The sequence below is a fragment of the Phoca vitulina genome, unplaced genomic scaffold (genome assembly GCF_004348235.1).
Source record: "Phoca vitulina isolate PV1807 unplaced genomic scaffold, GSC_HSeal_1.0 scaffold2, whole genome shotgun sequence".
Classification (NCBI taxonomy): Eukaryota; Metazoa; Chordata; class Mammalia; order Carnivora; family Phocidae; genus Phoca; species Phoca vitulina.
Window position 1 is genome coordinate 51039345 of NW_022589705.1, and position 25290 is coordinate 51064634.

General features: G+C 34.7%; 2 protein-coding genes across 20 annotated transcripts in view; one reads left to right on the top strand and one right to left on the bottom strand.

Moving 5' to 3' along the window:
- The window catches only part of DOCK7 (dedicator of cytokinesis 7), a 215382-nt gene that overhangs the window by 80625 nt on the left and 109467 nt on the right, over window positions 1–25290 (top strand). The gene's annotated exons all lie outside the window — the stretch shown is intronic.
- ANGPTL3 (angiopoietin like 3) lies at window positions 8003–18440 on the bottom strand. The gene is made up of 7 exons (XM_032427554.1): window positions 17603–18440; window positions 16806–16916; window positions 13074–13188; window positions 11926–12039; window positions 10941–11036; window positions 8856–9122; window positions 8003–8481 (listed from the first exon to the last, which is right to left on the bottom strand). The coding sequence occupies exons 1-7, from the start codon at window positions 18095–18097 to the stop codon at window positions 8297–8299; spliced, it is 1383 nt and encodes a 460-aa protein (XP_032283445.1). The 5' UTR covers window positions 18098–18440; the 3' UTR covers window positions 8003–8296.

Here is a 25290-nt window from a genome sequence, read left to right on the forward strand (position 1 = left end):
TCTCTATCTCTCTGTCAAAGAAATAAATAAAATCTTTAAAAAAAGGGGGGGGCACCTGGGTGGCTCAGTCGTTGGGCATCTGCCTTCGGCTCAGGTCATGATCCTGGGGTCCTGGGATCGAGCCCCGCATCGGGTTCCCCGCTCTGTGGGAGGCCTGCTTCTCCCTCTCCCACTCCCCCTGCTTGTGTTCCCTCTCTAGCTATGTCTCTCTCTGTCAAATAAATAAATAAAATCTTAAAAAAAAAAAATTTGCACATTGTATTTATTTTTAGTACAAAATTTGAATGTATTTTAAAGAGTCTCATGGGGTAAAAATTTTAAAATATTATTGTCTGAATGAATGGATGTGATTGAAGCAGACATTAGGCTGACGTGAGAAAACAGGTTAAAAAGAACTATATTCTGAAAATGACAGATTTCCTATCACTTAACACTTTTACCTCCAATATTTATGGTTATTATCAGACAATGTAGAAAAAAGCAGTCTAAAAAGGTATACATGTAAAAAATATATATGTTTAATTTGTTATTTTTTGTATTTTTAAAAAACATGGTTTTAAAGAAATTATTGTGATTTCCCAAAGACATTTAAAAAAAGTCTCTTATTAAGCTATACCTAAAATTAGAGATTTTTGTATTTAAATAACACTCCCCCCCCCCCCCCCCCCCCCACACACACACATTGATAGTTCACTTGTTTTTGTAGAGTCTTAATCCAGGAGAGACCTGGTCTTTTCACATCCTCTATAGGGGTGAATGAAGGCACACAGATAATATGGTAGTTTGTAGCTAATGTCATGCATTTCTTATTGTGCCAAACGAAGATTATTTACATTAAATGCTTGCTTTATCAAGGAAATAGTTATCACAGTATACTAGTGCAGTTGTTACATTAAGATAACCAAATAGGGCACCTGGGTGGCTCAGTCAATTAAGCAACTGCCTTTGACTCAGGTGATGATCCCAGGGTCCAGGGTTCTGGGCCGTGTCAGGCTCTCTGCTCAGCCGGGAGTCTGCTTCTCCCTCTACCCCTTACCCCTGCTTGTGCTCTCTCTGTCTCTTGCTCTCTCTCTCAAATAAAATATTTAAAATAAAAAGATAACCAAATAATAGCAGTGGGGAAAACTTTTTTATTGAGTATCTGAAATCATCTGAAAGTTAGATACTGGATTGTGTGTAATGTTATTCGTGTTCCAGATTTGTACTTGACTTCCACTGTTGAATTCGAGTTATAAAGATCAAGGTATAATCTAATTGAGCAAATGCTGTGTGTTTGGTTTTTAAGAGCTGCGTCACATGTCATTCTGTGAGATTGTTAGGATTGGCCTCTTTTCCAGAGTTTCCTTAGTTGTAATCACCTACTGAACTTCCATCTTTGTTTTTCTTCCAATTTTTAGAAAGATGGTATCTAGCAAATATTGTGTTACTAAGAATATAAGAATGAATGCAGTGGTTCAGACCTGGTAACTGTAAGAAACAAAATGAAGGGGCGCCTGGGTGACTCAGTCAGTCAAGTGTCTGCCTTTGGCTCAGGTCATGATCCCGGTGTCCTGGGATCCAGCCCCACATCGGGCTCCCTGCTCAGCGGGGCGTCTGCTTTTCCCTCTCGCTCTGCCTTTCCTCCCTGGCTTGTGCTTTCTCTCTCTCCCTCTCTCAAATACATAAATAAATAAATAAGAAACAAAATGTAAAGACACCAGTCGTTTTGATCTGGACCTTGGTTAGCAGTTAGGACTATCCCCCATACATCTCTTAATAATCCTTAGTAAACTTGTAGGTTTACTAATCTGAATATAGTCTTAAACTTTTTATAATGGGAAATTACAAACATATGCAAATGTAAATAGAATAGTACGGTTAACCTCCATTGTCATTCTTTTTTTCTTTTCAAATTTTTATTTACATTCTAGTTTGTTAACATAAACTGTTTTTTTATTAAGTAATCTCTATGCCCAACATGGGTCTTGAACTCACAACCCTGAGATCATGAGTCGCATGTTCCACTGACTGAGCCAGCCAGGCTCCCCTCTATTGTTTTATCTATTACTTGTTCCCTTTTTTCTTGTAGTATTTTATTTTATTTTATTTTATTTATTTATTTATTTTTTTAATTTATTCATTTGAGACACAGAGATATAGAGAGAGAGAGAGCATGAGCAGTGGGAGAAGCAGAGGGAGAGGGAGAAGCAGACTCCCCGCTGAGCCAGGAGCCCGATGTGGGGCTCGATCCCAGGACCCTGGGATCATGACCTGAGCCGAAGGCAGACACTTAACCATCTGAGCCACCCAGGCGCCCCTCTTGTAGTATTTTAAAACAAAGCCTAGTCATTATATCATTTCACATGTCAGTCCTTCAGTATGTTTTTTTTTATTATGTTATGTTAATTACCATACATTACATCATTAGTTTTTGATGTAGTGACCCACGATTCATTGTTTGCGTGTAACACCCAGTGCTCCATTCAGTACGTGCCCTCTTTAATACCCATCACCAGGCTAACCCATTCCCCGGCCCCCCTTTAGGATGTTTTTCTGAGCGGTTTAATAAGCTTATTACATACTGATTGAATTTTTTCCCTAAACTTTTGTTTCTAGAAACAGATTGGCCAGTCAAAAGTAAATGTATACTGTTTATATTATGACCCATGTAATTCATGATTCTTGAACTAGGTCATATTATGATAGATCTTGCTTTGGACTTGGGTTCTTAAAATTTTTTTTGTCATGGTACACTTGCAGTCTTGTGACTCCTATGATTCTCTTTTTTGGAATAATGTTTTTAAATGCATAAAATAAAATACATAGAATAACAAAAGAAATCAATTACATTGAATTATAATTATTGAGATATTAAAGTTCTGATGCAAGTTTCTTTATTAATGAATTAAAAAATATCTAGCCACAGGTCTAAAAGTTACCATATTTTCTAAGCAGTAATAAGCATGTGACAATATTCTGAGATATCTGCAATAGTTGTGAGACAAAAATATGTATGATTTCTATTAATGACAAATTCTCCTGTATTGCTAATACTGGTATGGGTAGTTTCCTACATTCAAAATCTAAAGAAGTGCAAATTTCAGTGAAAACGAAGGAGTATTTTTCTTCCCATTCAAGTTTATGGTCCCCTGCTTTAGAGAGTATTAGTTTTTGTGTTTGTTTTTAGTTTTCATGGATGTTTCAAGTTATTGCTACATACTCTGCTGTTCTCGTTTTGCCCTAGATATATCACTGTAGGTTTTAGTCTACCTTAATGGATCCTAGTTTTATTTTAACTATAAAGGTTTTTGAGTTGAGAACTCTGTTTCCTAACATTTTAAGATAGCCACCCATGAATTTTTAGTTAGGGGCTTGTATTTGAATGTGAGGAGTATTATCTCAGACTCTGAGGGAAGGAGTAAAGTTCCAGGAATGGTAGCAGAATAGGAGAGCAGTTTTGTTCTATCGTGAGAATTAGAATATTTTTAGTTTGGAAAAATTTGTACACATTACATACTGAAAGCTATGTGGAGTGATATTCAAGATCTAGTTTTTACAAGTATATACATTTGCTTAGAATTTTATAGTTCATAAAACCATTCAAATACCCTATTTTCCTTGATTACAACAACCCTATGAAGTAGATTTGGCAAGATTATCATTATTCCCATATATGGGATTTGGAGACTGAGGCTTAGTTGCTTATTTGAAGGTAAGTAGTTATAGCCTTACCTCTTTAAGGTTGTAGATTATCACTCTTTTAGATATACCTAATCATTTTGTTAGATCTGTGATTGTTCCCAGGGTTAAACAAATGAATTTAGAAAAAGTTTTTTTGTTTGAGATGGCATCCTTGATTTTATATTTTCTAAAATGTCATTGAAACCTGATTTTACAAAGGCACACTATGGGAGGTTGTTAATCCTACTTTCATGACCTTGAACTCAACATTTCACACCAATTGAGTAATTTTGTCCTAGTTGATTTGCCGTGAGAACACTTTGGACTTTGATAAGACCAACCATTTGTGGTCCTTTTGTTTTTAATTTTCAAAACTACTGTGTTGGATGGTCACTTAGGAGTACATACATAAACGCAGTGCTGTGGTTGTTAGTGATGGGAAAAATCACAAGGAAATTTGACTATTTTATAACAGAAGGTGAAATATGTAACAGTGCATATTTGGAATAGGTTTTATAAAGGAGGCAAATAGTAGGAACTCAAATACTGGTTAATGCAAATATTTTTGATTACTGAACAAGCTAGTTGATTTCCATGAGTTATGCTATTAGGAAGAAAAGATACAAGCATGAGAACATGCTGATTATAGAATGACAGAGAATAAACAGGTTATACAAAAACAGGTAACCCCAAAATGAGAAATGTGTATACTTGCTCTCAGTAAAATTTACACTGGTTCAGATTGAACTCTTGGTATAGAAATTTGGCAGTAATTTACTCAAATCAAGTAGATAGACTATCTTTTTGATGCTCTTGGAGCTTTTATTACTATTTTTAACAATTTCTTTTTTTAATTTTTTTTAAAGATTTTATTTATTTGACAGAGAGAGACACAGCGGGAGAGGGAACACTAATAGGGGGAGTGGGAGAGGGAGAAGCAGGCTCCCACTGAGCAGGGAGCCTGATGGCGAGGCTCGGTCCCAGGACCCCGGGATCATGACCTGAGCTGAAGGCAGACGCTTAATGACTGAGCCACCCAGGCGCCCCTCTTTTTAACAATTTCTGTTATGATTTGCCATGTATACTTCTCTGTCTCATTTGCTAAGTGCCAGTTGAGGGGTACAGACAGTACTGCTGCATGGTTTTAGAGGGAGGAGCCCCATTTACAAGGATATTTGTAGAGGAAGTGAGATCATTTATACCTTCAAGTATAAATAGGACCTAGCCAAGTAGAAAGGTGTATAGAGGCATTCTAGACAAATGGAATGGCATTAGGAAAGTATACAGGGGATGTTTAAAAGTAGGTAATTTTGATAAGAGCTAAGGGTTTGTGTTGGGCAAGAAATGGTAAAAAAGGTAATTTGGGGGGCGCCTGGGTGGCTCAGTCGTTACGTGTCTGCCTTCGGTTCAGGTCATGATCCCAGGGTCCTGGGATCGAGCCCTGCATTGGGCTCCCTGCTCAGTGGGAAGCCTGCTTCTCCCTCTCCCACTCCCTCTGCTTGTGTTCCCTCTCTCCCTGTGTCTCTCTCTATCAAATAAATAAATAAAATCTTTAAAAAAACAAAAGGTAATTTGGGGTCAGATTATACAAACTCTTGAATATCTGGAAGAGATTTGGATGTTTTCTGTAGGCTTCTGCCCTTCAAATTGGGGTACACATTCTTGCTGTATAGGGTATGCAGGTCCACAGGATAAATATAACACACCTTCCAGGAATATCACTTTTTAGAAGATTTGGGGAGGAAATAACTATTTATAAATGAAGATTATAGAGTAGAAAACACAATTCACATGCAATTTTAAGATAAATTGTAAGATTTAAGGTAAAATCCTAATAAGATCCTGAAAGAAGTATGGGCCTATATAAAGCCATTTCGTCCTCTAACTCTAGAATTGTAAAGATATGTTTTCAGTATCCTCAAGCTGTTCTACTCTTTTAATAGACATGTTTGAATGACACAGGTCAAAGTAGTATGTAGCCATTATAAATTTGTTTTAGGAAAATTGAAGGAAGATAGACCTAAACTTAGGAGACGAGGCAGGAGACTATTCAGGTAGTTTAAAATTCAGGTTAAGAGCAGGTCTTGGTAGGGTAGAAAGCATATCATATTAGCAGTCTTTTCAAAAGAAGATTGTATTCGATATAGTGGCTTATGATACAGGAGCAGTGGTTCACAAAGTTCAGTAAAAAGGCCGAGATGTCTCCCAGGTTTTAAGCTTGGATGACTGGAAGTGTGGTGGTGCCATTAATGGGTATACAGAGGTAAGGAAGAGTGTGATGGGGTGTAGAAATGGGGGCAGGACCAGCAGAGGTGGCAGGGCTTTGATGAATTTATTTGATATGTTGAATTTGAGGAGACTGTAGGATATCAAAAGGAGGAATGGCAGATAGGCAATGTAAGAAGGAACTGGAGAGAGATCTGGGAATAATATGTAAATTTGGGAACTTTACTCATGGAACATAGATGGGTCCATGAGAGTAGATAGAATTTCTGAGGATGAGAGTGGAAGAGACTTTTGAAGATTGTGCATTGGCCCAAATATGTCACATACTAGGAGGGAATAGGGCTATAAAAATGGATTCAGGTTAGGGATAATCCTTGGAGAATATAGTCATAGTGTGGAAGCAAAATGAGGGTCAAGTTTGAAAAAGGAATATTGTTTATTAGTAAGTTAGCGGAGAGATCCAAGAGAATGTGGACTGAGGAAAGGCCATTAAATTAGACAATTATGAGTTAGTGGTGTAATTAGAATACTTGGCAAAGGAGTGAGGACAGAAGGACACAATTTGTGAATCGTAAAAAAAATCCTTTCTGTACCAGAATTATCTCTCAATCTGAGCATATTTTATACAGAAAAAACTCACTTAGTACTCCTAAAAGGAACAAAATGAAACATGTTGTGTAAGAATTCTAAGAAACTGAAGAACAAATAGAAGAAGCAATTGGTATATTAAATAATGCATTATTTTGTATTTGAAAGCTTCCAGGTTTTTTTGGAAAAAAAGTCATTATGGTATTCTGGCTCTAAAAAGTCAATTTTGACAGTTTGGCTGTGGTTTTAAAAGCTAAAACTTATTCTTTTGTACTTTATTGGAACAAGATATTTATGTAGGATCCACATAGATCATACATATTTAACATGTCATATATGTAAAAAACATGACGTTGAGTAATTTAAAATACATAATGCTGAATATTTTTTGACTAAGGTGAGTCACTATATAACTTAGGTACTATATTCTTTAAAAGCTAGATTTAATTCAAAATTTTATTTCTGTTTGGTAGTTTCTTTAAAAAACTTATTTAAAAAATACTGATAAGTAATATTTTTATGATAAAAAGATTTGTATTTAGTAATCTTTGAGGGTTAGAATTCAGATTTTTAAAATGAGAAAAATTGTAATCATTCTTTTATCACATGTCATTAAAAAACTACAAGAATTTAAATTTCTATATTTTAAGGGAGTGAGTCTTTATTGAATTTGGAAACATACATACACATCTGTCAGGCTATTTAAACATTCAATAACTTGTTATGATTTTTACTTCTATTTGACAACCTACACATAAGTATTAGACTCATACCATGTCCAGGGGGAATAAATTATTAAACTTGAGGCCACAGATATTTTCATTCTCATTATATTCTGACAAGATCCCTTTAAAATTGTTTTCACAATATTAAGTGTTAAAATATATAAAAGGTATACAGTATATAGATAAGTTAACAAATATGTTAAGATACAGTGATGCTTGATATTAAGGTCAATATGACCTAGTAATCATGATCTACTGCATTTATTTAAGACAGTTAACCTCTTTTAACACAGTATTTTATCGTGCTTCATTTGACTTCATAAATAAAGCATACCAAACATTTATTTCAGATTATTTGGTAGCAAAATGAAGCATCAGTTTTAAAATTAGTATTAATAGATTTTCATATGTACTCTGCACTGACTGAATTTTAATTTTGAAATTAATAATATTACAGCATTTAGGAAATAATCAGTCTTTTAGTTTATTCAAGTTCAGAATTTTAGCAAGAAAATTAATTTTTTAAGCTGAGCAAGTTATAAAATTAGCCTACATGATGACTCTTTTTTTTTTTTTTTTTTTTTAAAGATTTTATTTATTTATTTGAGACAGAGAGAATGAGAGCACATGAGATGGGGGAGGGTCAGAGGGAGAAGCAGGCTCCCTGCCGAGCAGGGAGCCCGATGCGGGACTCGATCCAGGGACTCCAGGATCATGACCTGAGCCGAAGGCAGTCGCTTAACCAACTGAGCCACCCAGGCGCCCTACATGATGACTCTTAAAAGTCCTTGTAAATTTTTTATTTAAGAAATGACTTAATAATTCACCCATTGGGTAAAATTCAGATTGTAACTACATAAAATTGGTTCTCACATCACAAAACATATGAATAAATGATATCATAAGATTTGATTGGGAAAGATAAATGGTATTCTTTGAGGTGATTTGACGATATGTTTACTTTTAACTTGATAGTGACTTTAAAAAAGAATCTATTTCTGAAGGCTTCTGTTAGGGATTTAATACCAGATTCTTAAACCACAGTAACTTCAGATGAGTTTAATGTTTAATTTGTTGGCTTTTTAATTTGTCTCAGTTCATTCAGAGCTTTCTGAATCTGTTGGATGGATCAACATTTTAGTTGATTTGACAGAGTATAACCTTCCATTTTGAGACTTCCAGCATATTCCTCTTCTCCTCTCTGGCTTAGTTTTTGCTCTTGGCTTGTTATATTTACCATTCAGGTTGTTTTCCCCACAAACATTGTGCCACCACCAGCCTCCTAAAGAAGATAGATAGGGCATTTCATGAATACAAACTCATGTAGTTACTGTTACTACATTTCCCCATGAGTACATCTTCACTTCTTACAAATATGATAGTATTGTATGCATGGTGCATGTATCCCACTTTTAAATAATCTGTGTTAAGTCTTGTGTATATCACCCAAAATAAAATACGTGAGAAAGGTTGTAGGTAAAATATCAAGTTGAACTAGAATCAAATTAATAGTTATGTTAAGAGGTTTTTACCTATAGAAAAAATGTTTGTTTGGGATTCAGTTTTTAAAGAGTTGACATTGTAGGTATTAGCTAATACTTTTGGAAGATATTTTGTAGATATGAAAATGAAGTATTGATATTAGGAAAATGATACCTGAGTAACTTTCTGGACAGTTGACATGTCCTTTTGCCATGTGATCCCAAGTAGAAAACACCAAATCTTTGTGTTCCGGGAGTGCACTGGGGACGTTGCCACTAATTTCAACTAGGTGTAACGTATAGTTGGTTTCATGATTTCCCAAGTGAAAGGAATATTCAATATAATGCTTGTTGTCGTTCCAGTCTTCTAGTTCAATTCGTAAAATGTAATTAGATTGCTTTACTATGGAGTATATCTTCTCTAGACCCAACCAAAATTCTCCTGAAAAGAAAGTAAAAATCTGTGGGTTGTTAACTGCAGATTAGGCACCAACAGGTTTTTTTTTTTTTGATACTGGTTTTTTTATTGGTGTAAGTCAGTGAGTTGTTTTAGCCTAGAATCCCTTGGTTATTTATTTATTTTTTTTAAGATTTATTTACTCACTTGAGAGAGCGAGAGAGAGAGAGTACATGAGAGGGGGGAGGGTTAGAGGGAGAAGCAGGCTCCTCGCTGAGCAGGGAGCCCGATGCGGGCCTTGATCCAGGGACTCCAGGATCATGACCTGAACCAAAGGCAGTTGCTTAACCAACTGAGCCACCCAGGCACCCCGAATCTCTTGGTTATTTTAGAGTCTCTTAAAATATTTCTTTTTAAAACAATGTTATTGAAGATAGTGAAATGTACAAAAAATGTTAAAAATATTAATAAGCCTGCCTAAAGTATGATTATCATTTTTTTTTGAGACATACTTCATGGGTGAAACATATTAGGCAATTATAGATATTTTAGATCTGGTCATTGGTAAAATATTATCTCATTTCTAGGTCCTTAGGTATACTGGCTTTACTATCAGGAATTTATTAATACCCATATACTATCGAACGGTTTGTTAAGTATTTGTACTATTACATTCAGTATTACTTGGCTGATAATAGTGTCATTTTCTTCAAATATAGTCTTGGCCTTTGATATTTGCTTGATATATGTTTTCTTTGTAGAAAAATAAGGGAATAAATTTTTTAGACATTTTAAATTAAAAAACATAATTCTTAATAACTTCTCTCTTTAATCTTAAAAATTATTTTTATTTGGAATTAAAAACAACATAAATACAAATAGATTTCTTTTTAATTATCACAGTCCTTTCTATTAAAGTGTTTAAGGAAAAAAGTCAAACTTTTATTGCTCTTGAATTAGACGACAATTTTAGAGATTTCAAGTACAGATGTCTTATTTTCTTATAGAAATAAATGAGTATTATGGTTTTAACAGTCAGCCTTTTATTTTAGAGTTACACTAACTCTTAGAAGATTTGGATCTGCAAAACATATCACCGAATATACCTTTTAGTTAGGGAATTAGCTAGTAGTTTGAATATAAAATTTTTTAAATGATCAAATAGTACTGAATGTTTAATAAAAAATTTGATATAATAATGGATGTTTTCCAGTTTATAAATGAGTACTTATATTTGTGAATTTTTATAATGTGCCTTTTGGATTTTTAAACCCCTTATTTATTTTTGTTTTGCTTATTTTATCTTATTTTGTGATTAAAATATAATAATTGTACTGAGTTAACGCATTTATTTTAAATCACATTTTCTGTAGTATACATTTATAATATTTAAACAGTTGAGATTTAAACATTTTGTACTGTACCTCTTGACAGTTTCCTTGTTCCTTCCACCTTCCAAATAATTAATATTAAAAATGTTAAAAAAGAAAGTAGAGTGACCAGTGAGAAGGATGGTTTTCTTCATAGCTCATTCATAGCATTTACCACTTATCAGAGCACATAGCATTTAATCATAATTATCTTTAATAATTATAATTATAATAATTAGAAGCCATCAAATTAAATTGTGATACATATACTTAAGAACGGACATGAAATTGTGATTAAGTATAATTCAAATAGACGCTTGTAATAACTGTAAATTACTAACAGATATGTAATTATTAGTTAATAAATTCTAAGAAGGCTGGGCCTATTCCTCATTCATTGTTGCATTACTAATGCCCAATCCAAAATAGATTCCCAGTAAATATTTTTAAGTTAACAAGTGAATGAATGAATGACTGAATGAAGTCACCTTACCATCAAGTCTCCCAAAACCATATCTGTAGTTTTCCCAGGTTTCATTGAAGTTTTGTGATCCATCTGTTCGGTGTTGAATTAATGTCCATGAACTATCTGAATATAATGAACAAAATTGTGTATTTTAAGTAGATTGACGCTGACAGATGTAACAAAATACTGTGTGTGTTTTTTTTTTTTTTTAAAGGTTTCTTCTATTTATTTGAGAGGGGAAGAGAGAGAGAGAGCACAAGCTGGGGATGGGTCAGATGGAGGGGGGGGAGACAGAGAGAGAGAGAGCAAGAGAGAAGCAAGCTCTTTGCTGAACAGATTGCCCAACATGAAGCTTGATCCCAGGATTCTGGGATCATGACCTGAGCCGAAGGCATATGCTTAACCAACTGAACCAACCAGCTACCCCAAAATACTGTTTTCTTGTTTTTATTTTATTTTATTTTATTTTATTTTATTTTAAAGATTTTATTTATTTATTTGAGAGAGAACGACAGAGAGTGACAGAAATAGCACAAGCAGGGAGGAGAGGGAGAAGCAGACTCTGACGCAGGGCTCGATCCCTGGACCCCAGCATCGTGACCCGAGCCAAAGGCAGACGCTTAACTGACTGAGCCACCCAGGTGCCCCTTGTTTTGATTTTAATTGGTGGCTTTGTAATGTAGTCATTAATATCATATGGTAATACCAGTTTATTATTTATTATGGTCCCAAGAAGTTAAGTAAAGGGCAACTAATGAATCTATCTTAATAAACTTATTAACAATAATAATTTCAGATTACTTTCTGGAAAAAGATGGAGAATATTGAGTAACTGCATGAGTAAATACAAAAATAAACAAGGCAAATATAAGTACTAGAGCTATGCAACTGCTCATGTTACTTATATTTCATTTACATATATTCAGAACAAAGATAATAGGATTAGTCTTACTAATAGGTAGTAAATAACCTGAGCTAATTACAGTCCATTTTCTCTTCAGGCTGGTTTTACCTGATTTAATATCACAGTAGACATTAAAAACTTGAGAGTTGCTGGGTCTAATGGAATAGATGCCACTTGTATGTTCGCCTCTGTTATAAATGGTGGTACAATTAGCAGGAATGTCTAGAATCAAGAAAGTGTTATTACATAAGATATAGTAATAGGAATGGTGTCTTTAGAGCTTGAGCTTTTACTTGACATTTTATGGAATTGTGGTAAATGTAGCCCTTAGCCTTTTTCAGTAATATATTACCAAGAAAGTACTTTATACTGAAGCAGATTTATTAGATGGCATGTTATGCAAACAATATTAAAATAATTATTATTAAACTGATTTGTTTTTAGGAAAAGTGACAAAATGAGAATTTTAGACATATTTTTGCTAGATATAGGAAGAATATAAATATAATGCCACATACGAGACATTATTATAATGCTCAGTGTGCATAGCACTTAATCAATAGGTGTATGTGGAAAGAGTAAACGTACATGAAGGAAACTTACAGAGACCTTTTGTGTGTGTGTGTGTGTGTGTGAATTACATATAAGTAAATATATTTTGAAAGTAGTATTTTGTGAATGTTCGGTTGGGAATGGAGACTTTGTTCTTTCATCTTTGTGGTTTTTTTTAAATGAAAAATTTCAACAGGAAAGTAGAAACATTAGAGAGAACTTCATAGTCTTTCCATCTGTATTCAGTAATTGTTAATCTTTTGCCACTTTTGCTTCATAAGTATACATGTATACAAATATGTATCTTGCTGTGCTATTTGAAAGTAATTTCCAGACATTATGACCCTTAACCCCTTGAATATTTCAGCTTGTATCTCTTAAACATGAGATTATTTTCATACATAACTATAATACCATTATTACATCTAAGAAAATTTAAAATAATGTCATATTATCTAATATCAAGTCTACATCTATATTTTCCTGATTGTCTTAAGAATGTGTTTTGTATGGTTAAAAAAAAAAAAAAAACTGCCAGGATCCAGTTTAGGTTGACACATTGTATTTGGTGGATTTGTCTCTTTACTCTCTTGTAGTTTAAGAACAGGCCCTGAGAATAGCAATTTTTGATGGGAATGTCTAAGATGGGAGAAAAATTTGATGATAAAATACCTTCAAGAAAGAAACCCAACAAATTAACTTACCATCATGTTCTACATTGTTTGTTTCATTCAAGTGAAGAAAGGGGGTAGTTCTTGGTGCTCTTGGTTTAGAAGAAAGTGAATTTTCTGTGGATTCTTGAATACCAGTTCTTCTTAGCTGATGAAAGAATATAAATCTTTTAAAAATGGTACTGAATATACAGTTAGGGGAATCTGAGGGAGGATATTAAAAGTACAACTTGTAGGGGTGCCTGGGTGGCTCAGTCATTAAGCGTCTGCCTTCGGCTCAGGTCATGATCCCCATGATCCCAGGGTCCTGGGATCGAGCCCCACATCGGGCTCCTTGCTCAGCGGGAAGCCTGCTTCTCCCTCTCCCACTCCCCCTGCTTGTGTTCCCTCTCTTGCTGTGTCTCTCTCTGTCAAATAAATAAATAAAATCTTAGGAAAAAAAAAGTGCAGCTTGTATACATCTTTAAGTTCATAATATGTTATTGCTTTTGATGTTGAAACAGTTAAGCAGTGACATACAGATTGTACACATGACCTGTTCTCAAAATACTTAATCAAGCACATTATCTAATGAGTTAAAAAAACTAGAGAAAGAGGGCGCCTGGGTGGCTCAGTTGGTTAGGCGACTGCCTTCAGCTCAGGTCATGATCCTGGAGTCCCAGGATCGAGTCCCACATCAGGCTCCCTGCTCAGCAGGGTGTCTGCTTCTCCCTCTGATCCTCTTCCCTCTCGTGCTCTCTGTCTCTCATTCTCTCTCTCTCAAATAAATAAATAAAATCTTTAAAAAAAAAAAAAAACTAGAGAAAGAAAGAGAGCAAAGCACAAACCAGAAATTGGTCAAAAAAGAGTAAGACCAAAGGTAAAAACTGCTTATTAGCATTTTTTAATACATTCTGTTCATTTATATGAATAGAATATGTATTCTATTTATCAACAGGCAGATTTTAAGCTTAATAATTCTCAGTTGTAGGCCTTATTGATTGAGTTTCAGACCTGCCTTAAAAACCTAGCACATAATTTGAAAAAGGCTGCTTTCTTTCTTTCTTTCTTTTTTTTTGAAAAAGGCTGCTTTCTTAATAGTTTTTTGGAATGTAAACATATCTGCAGAAGTAACAAATTGGCAGGCTTATTTGCTTACTTTCAATGCATTCAGTATTTCATTGCAAGTTTTAGCAATGTTTAGCAATAACAGTTTATTTTTATGCAAAATGTGCTGGGTTTGCAGTTTATTGACTGATAGCTTATTGATGGCCTAAGATTATGGAGTATCTTAATAGTGTTTCTTGTTGTCGGCATTTCCTATGACCTTACTCATAAGGATCTGTTGCAGAGTTCATTTTCTGGATATTACCCTTTTCTTCGAGGTAACTGTATGATGTTAAAGACACTTAACTTACAGAGTTTTGGATTATTACTTGAAATTTGAGGAACGTGGGTCAGATGATCTGATGCTTCTTTTAACTCAGATATTCATTGTTTTGAATTCTTCATACATTTTATTATTAGAAAGGATGTATATCATTTGATAATAGTGACATTTTGTTTTGTGAGTAGGCTCATTTAACCATAATAAAAGATATAAGAAAAAAGAATTTAGAAAAATAATGTAATGAGGAAGTTATGGAAATCAAAACTAATTGGCAAAAACCCCTTTTGGATAATTAGCAAAAGTAAGAAAATAACCTACTAAACTATCATTCATAATTAGCAAAAAATAACCTGAAATTATGAGTTATAAAATTTCTGAAACATATAATGATATGTTTGTATAGTGGAAATGGTTTTATAATTCTTGGCAACTATTTTTTTTACAAGTTTCTACATATTTGTATTATTTTTGGAACCCTCTGGAGTGCCTGTTTCATAGTATTAGTAATTAATATTTTTGAAATGTTAGGTTCTCACATTGCTTTATTTTAAATAGGTATCTCCCTCACCTACATTGGTAGATAATTTATGGATTACATTGTAGATTAATTATACTGTTGGATATTGAACTTTACAGTTTCTAATATTACTAATAATAGCAAGCTTTTATTGACTTCTTTGTGTTGAATATGATACTGACTTTATTAATTCAACATATATTTATTGAATTCCTACTATGTCTCAGACAGTATTCTCTATTCCGGGGCAACAGCAATGAAAAAAATGAGGAAAATCCCTGTTCTCATGGAGTTTACATTCTAGTGAGGGGACAGACAAAATAAATAACTAAAATATACATATTATGTGAAATAGAGATAAGTGTAAAGGAAAAAAGGAGAGTAATGAAGGAGGTAACAGGTTTTAAGGATGGGTTTGGGAATTGTAATTTTTGATTAAGTGACCTAGTAAGACTTCACTGAGAATTTTATACTTGACAAAGACCTAAAGGAGATGAGAGTGGGCCGTGCAGATCCCAGGGAGAAGAGCATTCTTCCCCTGGATGATAGACGGAACAAGGGCAAAGGCCCTGAGACAGCAGCATATTTTTTTTTTTTTAAAGATTTTATTTATTTATTTGACAGAGAGAGACACAGCGAGAGAGGGAACGCAAGCAGGGGGAGGGGGAGAGGGAGAAGCAGGCTTCCCGCGGAGCAGGGAGCCAGATGCGGGGCTTGATCCCAGGACCCTGAGATCATGACCCGAGCCGAAGGCAGACGCTTAACGACTGAGCCACCCAGGCGCCCCGAGACAGCAGCATATTTGATGTGTAACTGGGAAGAGTTACCCTAGTATGACTAGAGTTGCAGAGATGAAGTCAGAGATAAGAGTCATCTAGGGTCTTACGGGCCACTGGAAGTGAGATGGTAAGCCATTGTATGGTTTTGAGCCAAGAGAGACATGATCTAATTTTGACTTAAAAAAATTAAAAAAAAAAAAAAAAAAGATTTATTTGAGAGAGAGCATGAGCAGGGGGAGGGGCCAAGGGAGCCCAACCCTGAGCCAAAGTCAGACGCTTAACTGACTGAGCTACCCAGGCACCCCTAATTTTGAGTTTTGATAGAATCATGTTGAAGATATATTTTACATGAGTTAATTCTTTTTTTTTCTTATGACACTCCTATAAGATAGGTTCTATTATTTTCTTGATAGAATAAGTGAGGAAACTGAGAGACAGAAGGGTTAAGTAATTTATTCAAGGTCACACAAAAGTTTTAGAGCCAAGATTCAAACCCAGGTAGTTTCTTAGCTTCAGAGTCTACAGTCTTTTTTTTTTTTTTTAAAGATTTTATTTATTTATTTGAGAGAGAGAGAATGAGAGAGAGCACATGAGAGGGGGGAGGGTCAGAGGGAGAAGCAGACTCCCCGCCGAGCAGGGAGCCCGATGCGGGACTCGATCCAGGGACTCCAGGATCATGACCTGAGCCGAAGGCAGTCGCTTAATCAACTGAGCCACCCAGGCACCCCAGAGTCTACAGTCTTAACAATCATGGTGATGTGATCTGTTTACTCATTATCCAACTATAAGTTTTAAAAATAAATTTAGGGTCGGGCGCCTGGGTGGCTCAGTTGGTTGAGCGACTGCCTTCGGCTCAGGTCATGATCCTGGAGTCCCTGGATCGAGTCCCACATCGGGCTCCCTGCTCGGCAGGGAGTCTGCTTCTCCCTCTGACCCTCCCCCCTCTCATGTGCTGTCTCTCTCATTCTCTCTCTCTCAAATAAATAAATAAAATCTTAAAAAAAAAAAAAAAAAATAAATAAATAAATTTAGGGTCTAATGGTTTCATAAACCTAGATTTTATATAAAAGATTGGATATACCATTAAAATATTGACTTACCTGGTTTTCTATTTCTTTTATTTGACTGTGCTGTTGGTTTAATTGTCTATATTGTTCCTCCACGGTCTGTAGAAGGTCTTTGATGCTATTATCTTGCTGTTCTACGAAAGTCTGGACATAGATTGTAGGGTGGTTAGAAGTTTCTGTCTTTCTTACTTCTTTTTTCTTTCTCTTGTTAAATTAGACTTATTTTTTATAACACAATCTAAATTTTTAAAACTAATACTGGATTAGATAACTGAATATTGGCAACATTTTTCTCTTATATGCTTCTTTGAAATCCTTTTGTTTTTATGTTATAAAATGTACCATCTCTAAAACCTAATTACCTGAACTTCAAAGTACTTCAGTTAAATGAAAAAAAAAAAAAACAACCAGTATTTTCATAGGACTTAATCTTTCACCATTTACTTATTACATTTATTCATTTTATTTTTACTTCATTTTTTAATTTTTATCCATTTTAAACATGGGAGGATAGTTTCAAATTATATTCTTTAACTTTTTACTTGCCTCCAGTAATTTGCAACACTGTAATAATTTAGTGTTCTAAATTTTATTAATTGATTTGTAATTTTTATCTGAAATGTAAAGTTTAGTTGTTTTTAGATATAATGTTAGGGAATCAGAAAAACCAACTTGAAATTATAATGGGAAATTTTATTTCCTAGAGGCTTTTTTTCCTTGAGAAAAGTGTAATATTTCAATGATTCAACAAAGTAGCATGTTTTAAAATATTTTTTTAAAAAGATCCACATTGAAAACATAATCATGAACCCTCTTTGATTTCTACTTACTTTAAGTGAAGTTACTTCTGGGTGTTCCTGAATTTCAGGTTGATTTTTAATTAAACTGGTTAATTGCTTCTCCAAATACCTCACTTTTTGTTGAAGTAGAATTTTTTCTTCTAGGAGGCTTTCAAGTTTTGAGTTGAGTTCAAGTGACATATTCTTCACTTCTTCATTCTTGACTTGCAGTTTGGATGTAGTTCTTCTAAGTTCCTTTTCTTCTTCTTTGATTTCATTGGCTTGCAGTGATAGGTCATAAAAAGACTGATCAAATATATTGAGTTTTTGAAATATATCATTAATTTGGCCCTTAGTTTTATGGACAAAGTCTTTAAGACCATGTCCTAACTGAAGGAGGCCATTGGCTAAAATTTTTACATCATCTAACATAGCAAATCTTGATTTTGGCTCTGGAGACATAGAATCATATGATGAATAGTCCTGGTCAATTTTGGAAGAAATAACTAGAGGAATGATAAAAAGAAAGAGCTTAATTGTGTGCATTTTTATCCTAATTATTCAACTAATTTTCTCCTGTAAGCAGACCTAGACTACTCAACCCCAGATATACCACGATTTGCCACATGAGCAGTAAGGTTGGCAGGCGAATATAGTTAATCATTAAGCTGTGTAAAGTTGTACGAATGTAACCTTCTACATTGAGTTAGATCAGTGCTAAATGAAATCAAAGAAGTGAGCAATTAACTTACTAGGTCATTTTAAGTTGTTAATGTATTTAATTTTGCAGTGTTACAAACTCCATCAGTTTCAGGGTTGCAAGAGCTACCTGTTTTTTTGTTTTTTTTTTTTTAAAGATTTTATTTATTTATTTGACAGAGAGAGACAAAGCGAGAGGAGGAGCCCAAGTAGGGGGAGTGGGAGAGGGAGAAGCAGGCTTCCTGCTGAGCAAGGAGCCCAATGTGAAATGGGGGCTCGATCCCAGGACTCTGAGATCATGACCTGAGCCAAAGGCAGACGCTTAATGACTGAGCCACCCAGGCGCCCCGAGCTACCTGTTTTTAAAAGCTTATATTAATTTCTCATGATTTTTAAAAGAGATTTACAATTAGACAAACTCTTTTGATTGGTAAATTCACATCAAGGTTAAGGAAAGTTAATGAATTAAGTATGCATTTCCCAAATTGTATTTTAGTTATTTGGACACAGCAGCCTATTCCCAGAAATGGGTTCTCTGTGAAGCCAGCCACCACTTCTTCAAGTGGCATTAATGGCTCTCAAGGCTGCCTTGTCCTGCTACTCTGTATAAGCTAACGTATGATTATATATTCCTTATTACTTGTCACTGTAATTGTTGGTATGTCTTTTTGCTTCAGATGATGTTTCCTAACTGTATTTGTATATTCTCACAAAATCTCATACAAGGTATCTCACTCCCTTTCTCTATATCTGTGTTTATGTTCTAACCTCTTTTCCATGTGCCCACTGAAAGACCAATAGATTAGGTGATCTTCTAAAGTCAGACCAGAATTACATTATTCCAATGTCTGAAACAATTTACCTGTTACAAGTTTTTCTGAATTTTGTGAGCTTGGTAACAATTTTGGTAATATAAACTTAACAAAACCAACAAATTAATAATATGTTCAAAAATAAATGTTCTACTCTGCTTCTAACTTAGTGTTAAAAGTGAAAATACTAAATGCTTCAGTTAAATTATAGCTGATTATCCTTTTTTTAAGAGAGAGTGTGCATGAGCTTGCACAAGTAGGATGGGGAGGGGCAGAGGAAGAGGGAGAGAGAGAATATTAAGCAGGCCCCACACAAGGCTGGATCTCACAACCCTGAGATCATGACCTGAGTGGAAATCAAGAGTCCAACACTTGATTGAATGAGTCACCCATGTGCCCCTGATTATCCTTCTTAAGTGCTCATTGAGAACTTTTTGAGAAAATAATAAGTTCTTTAAAATGCCTTATCTTGATAAATGAGTATAGTGTAATTGTTAAAAGAGTGTGGGTTCTGGAATCAGACTGTCATCTATGTCCAACAGCCAGCTCTAGCTGTCTGGCCTTGGACAAGAAGCTTAACCTCCACCTGCCTCAGTCTTCTCATCTGTAAGGTGGGGTATAGTACATACTTAATAGGGTTATGAGAATTAAAAGAAATGATATGTGTAAAGCACTTAGAACAGTGTCTGGCAAATAGGAAGTACTCAAAATGTTAGTTATTATATCACATGTAAACAACCTTTGAACCTGTGTATGTGTGTTTAATCAGGCCTATCTGAAAAAAATTTTTAAATAAAGTTAATGGCTTTTTTGCAAAGTGGAAAGCTTTAACATAATGAATTTTAGTTTAAATTGTAAATTGTCAAGCAAAACTATAAAATGAGCCATTTCCAAATTTCTGTGCTTAGAAATGCCTCCTCGTGGTATACAATAGAGACCCTTTCCTTTGGTGATTTAGGAGTAAGGGCTTTTGGATGTAATAGCTACAGTCAGGTAGTATACCATAGTGGTTTCGAGTATGATTCTGGAGAGAGGCAGGCTGACTTGGAATCCTGGCTGTCCTGTTCTTCAGCTCTGTAACTCTTTGTCAAATTATTTGCCTTTTCCGTACCTCCATTTTCTTGTCTGTCAGGTGAAGGTAATACCTAGTTTATAAGATTGTATGAAGATTAAGAATTAAAATTTTTAAAGCACAGAACACTATCTGGTGTAAAGTAAATACTCATAATATTATATATTGGTTACTTGTTGGTAATTAGAACCAATCAGTGCATTTATGCCCATACTGTAATGTTTTATTGATGAATATTATCTAACCTCATGTTAAGATGATGTTGAGAAATTTTGCTAAAATTTAGATTTTCTGCATTTTGGTCTCGGATCTTGGTAGATAGAAGGAATCATATCTTTTGTTTAGCCTGTGTATACCTCTTTTTTTTAAAAATATTTAATAGAGAACCATATAAATATTTCTCTTTGTAAGAGAAATAAAGAATCCAAGTAAATAAAAAGATATAAATACTTCCACTAATAAAGAAGAAAAATAAAAAAGTTTCTTATTTTTCATTTTCATCTTACCCTCACCAGTGTTAAAGTGTATGTAGAACTAGTGAAGAAACTTGAATTTTCTCCTTCTTTTTTAAAGGAAAAAGTTAGTGTTGTGATCATTGGTCATGAGGGCATATTTCAAAACTTCTCTTAACTAAACTGTCTACTTTTCTGGCTTAAAACTATCGACCCTGATGTTTCATCCACCTTCTAGTTGAGGGGAAATTGAGATCGGCCAGCTTCTCTCTGTTGCACTATAAGCAGTTTATGGGCAAGATCTGTATCTGTTTTTAATTTGTGTCCCTTATAGTACTTTATTTAGTAAAATGCCTTGCATGTTTGAGAAACAATATAAATATATTGAATGAAAAAGAGAATGATAAAGTCATAACATGGGAGTTTTCCAGGTACAAAATTTGCATATAGTAGATGTTCAGTCTGTTTTGATATAGGAGGTTCTTTTTAGAGAAAGGAATTTGAAAAGTTTTTTGAATTTGCCCCTTCCAGTGCATGAAAGTAACTGGACACTAATACAAAGACGGGCTATGTGAAGGAATTTCCTTTCATTTTGGTTACTGTATTAGAATAGTAACACTTTCTGCACAATCTATATAATTCCTTACATGTGACACTAACAGATTAAAGGCAATGGTCACATATTCTTGGTTTATATTATATCATCTCTGGGTGGAAATATCTGGATAATTTTTTTTTCTTGTATTAGTTTGACATGTTACTGAATATACTTAAAGTAAATAAATTGCCTATTCACGAGCTGTAGAAGAGTACCAACATGGGGAATGTAATGAAAATAGCAATTTTTTTTTTTTTAAGATTTTATTTATTTATTTGACAGAGAGAGACAGCGAGAGCAGGAACACAAGCAGGGGGAGTGGGAGAGGGAGAAGCAGGCTTCCTGCCGAGCAGGGAGCCTGATGTGGGGCTTGATCCCAGGACCCTGGGATCATGACCTGAGCCAAAGGCAGACGCTTAACGACTGAGCCACCCAGGCGCCCGAAAATAGCAATTTTGTAAGTGATTTTACATCTGCCTTTTAATGCCTCCTTTCTGAGTACACATTGTCAAAGGCAGAATCTAAGCTTTGCTTGAACTTGTGCCTATTTAAATAGAACCCTAATTAAACATAACCAGTAATGTTATGAAAGTTTTAATTTTATGCCAAAGAAAATAAGAAACTAAAAATTGGGCACTAATGTAAGCATTTCTAGTTTCTAAAAACTAATATACAAAGCTTTTTAGCTACATAGAGTTTTAGGACATTTAGAAGTCTTGTTTAAGTTTCAAGCAAAGCAAAGTCCTTTGTCCTCCCCCAGGTTGTGCAATCTTCCAGAGATGTGACTTCCAAATAAAACACAAGGCATTCGGATCTTTTGAATGTAGTATCCTTTTTAATTTCTTCCTTTTAAAAATGTGATTTGTTTTTGATTTAATGTTTGGTAGAAAGATTCTGAAAGTAATTGCATGAGAAAAACCCATTTATAAATAGAAATATATTAACTAAAGTGAAGAATAATGCTCGATTAATACATTTGCTTCCCTATCCTCTCTGTCCAGAACACTGTCCAATGGAAATACAATGTGAGCTATATATGTGAAAAAAAGTAAAAAGTAACAAGTGAAATTCATTTTAATAGTACATTTTATTTAATCCAGGATATCAAAAATTATTTCAATATGTGATCAATATAAAAAACATTAATTATATATTTTATATTCTTTTTTCATATTAAATCTTCCAAATCTGGTGTGTTTTTATACTTTCAGCATATCTCAATTAGAATAGGCACACATCAAGTGCTTAGTAGTCTCATGAGACTATTTTATTGGACAATGCAGATCTAGAAGATGAGTGACCTTTGAAGTAATTATTTCATGTATCTTACTTTTTTCCCCATGTTCTCTATTAATAAATATTAAATTTTTATGCTGAAAGTACTTATTGTGGAAACCCAGATATTTCTGAAACTTGTAAAAGATAAAAATCCTAGGGGCACCTGAGTGGCTCAGTCGGTTAAGCTACCAACTGTTGATTTCAGCTGGGGTTATGATCTCAGGGTTGTGGGATCGGGCCCCACAGGGAGCCCCATGTGGGGCTTTGCACTTATTGGGGAGTCTGTTGAGATTCTGTCTCTGCCCCTTGCCCCGCACTCACACTCCTCTCTTTCTCTAAATAAGTAAATAAATAAACAAACAAAATCTTAAAAAAAAAAAATCCTGACTCTTCACTATTAACATTTTGTGGTCCATCCTACCAGATCCCTTGGATGAGTAGCTGCACATAATTTCTCATGTCAGATTATCCTTCAGAAGCGTAGTGCCAGTTTACATCCCTGCCAAGAGTAACGAGAGTTCCTCTTTTCCCATGAATTTTTACCAATGCTTTGAATGAGAAAAACAAAAAATATCAATAAATCCTTTTTTAAATGATTTATTTATTTATTTTAGAGAGAGAGTGCATGCACATGTGTGTGCAGGGGTGGGGCACGGGCAGAGGGAGAGAGAATCTCAAGCAGACTCCTGCTGAGTGCAGAGCTTGAGGCAGGGCTTTATCCCACAACCCGGAAAGCATGACCTGAGCCAAAACTAGGAGTCTGATGCTTAAGCGTCTAAGCCACCCAGGTGCCCCCTCAGTATCAATAAATCTAATAGGCAAATGTGTCTAGTTTATTTTCCGGGCCATCTATTTTGCTCTCTTCATGAATTACCGAGGTATTATGTAAGTTCCTCTGTCCAAACTCCTCCCCCCCTTTTTTGATTATTTCTTTCTTTTTTTTTTTTAAATTTTATTTATTTATTTGACAGAGAGAGAAACAGCAAGAGAGGGAACATAAGCAGGGGGAGTGGGAGAGGGAGAAGCAGGCTTCCTGCTGAGTAGGGAGCCCGATGTGGGACTCGATCCCAGGACCCCGGGATCATGACCTGAGCCGAAGGCAGACGCTTAACGACTGAGCCACCCAGGCGCCCCTTGATTGTTTCTTTCTGACTAATTGTGGGAATTATTTACATATTATGGATACTAACTCTTTATCTTGTGTGTAACAAATAGTGTTTTTTCAATTTGTCATTTGTCTTCTGCCTATGTTTATGGTATCACCTGCTCTGCAGAGTCTTTAAAATTTGTCTTTTATAATTTATGTGGCTCATGCTCAGAAATGGCTTTCTCACCTATAAAATATGGTGTCTTTAAAGCTTTTCTAGTGCTTTTATGGCTTTATTTTTATTATTTAAGCCTTTGATTATTCTGGAATTTAATTTGTGGAGGGGGTGAAGTATGTATTCATCTTTTTTCCCTGAATGACTAAATGCTATCTCAACACTTCATTAATCTACCTTCTCACTGCTGATTTGCAGTTGTTCTGAAGTATTATAAATGCAAGTTAAAGACTTACTAGGTTTATGTGGGAATTTATTAGTGGAGTTAGTAGTCAAATGGAAAGAATCTGGCTTCAGTTTTATGCCTTTTACCTTCAGAAACAAGTTGAATTTAAAACTGGTTTATATTGGAAATCAGGCATAGCTTATAGATAATGTTTAATTAATTTCCATTTAACCTGGAATCCAAATTCTCAGAAGTATTAAGTAACTATATAGTGTGCATTCTGTATTATTCATTAATTCATTCAATATGAGGCACTGTTTTAGGCATTGGGAATATAGCAGTTAACTAGATAGATAAAGTCCTTGCCCTCCTGGAGTTTGGGCTCTGTCTGTCTATCTGTCTATCTATCTATCTATCTATCTATCTATCTATCTATCTATCTATCTATCTGTTATCTATCTATAATGGAGATATATAAGCAAGAAGTAATATATAAATGAACAAGATAATTTTGGATTGTTTTAAGCAAATTGTTTAAGAGTTGTGAATGAAATAATAAAGTGATGTGATGGTGGGGGGAGATTAAGGTTAGGTTTTCTGAGACTTGAAAGATGGGAAGAGTTCAATCATGTACTTGTCCACAAAACTTAGATGGTAGTAATGACATTGTAGAGGTTCTGAGGTGTGGGGGACAGCATAGTGTGTTTTGCTTTTCTGTGTGTTCTGCACGTCTATCCTACTTACAGTTTTTTAATTGAAATGTATGGGCAGATTCTTTAGCCTCAATTCCTCTTGTGGGCTCCAGTGACATTCTATGTTCATAGCACTCATCATACTACATTACAGTTATTTGCTTGTCCAGTTCTCCCTGCAGGCCAGTCAGGTCAAGACCTTAGTCATTTATCTCTATATTCTTAGTATCTAGCACACTGCATATTCAGCAAATGTTTGTCACAATGAGGAATTACAAACATAATTAAGGGCAATCTGTTATCGTGTGCTTTGGATCCTAGTCTCTCCTACAATTTCAGGAGTCTTTACTTTCTTGTTCTAATGTATGCACACTGTCTCAGCTGGATTCTTTTCATTAGCGTTTAATCAAACTCAAACCTATCCAATCTTAAAAAGCTTACAAAATCCCTGTATTCTGTCTCCAGCTATTGCATAATCTTTCTCTTCTTTACAACTGCCTTTTTCAGAATTTCACTTTTTTAATTTTCTTAACAGCTTCCTGTTCTTGAACCTACTTTTATGTGTTTTCAGCCTGATGTTATCAGTAACTTTCACGTTGCTAAGTCAAGTTGACCTTTTTCAATTCTTAACTTATTTGGCCCCTGGGT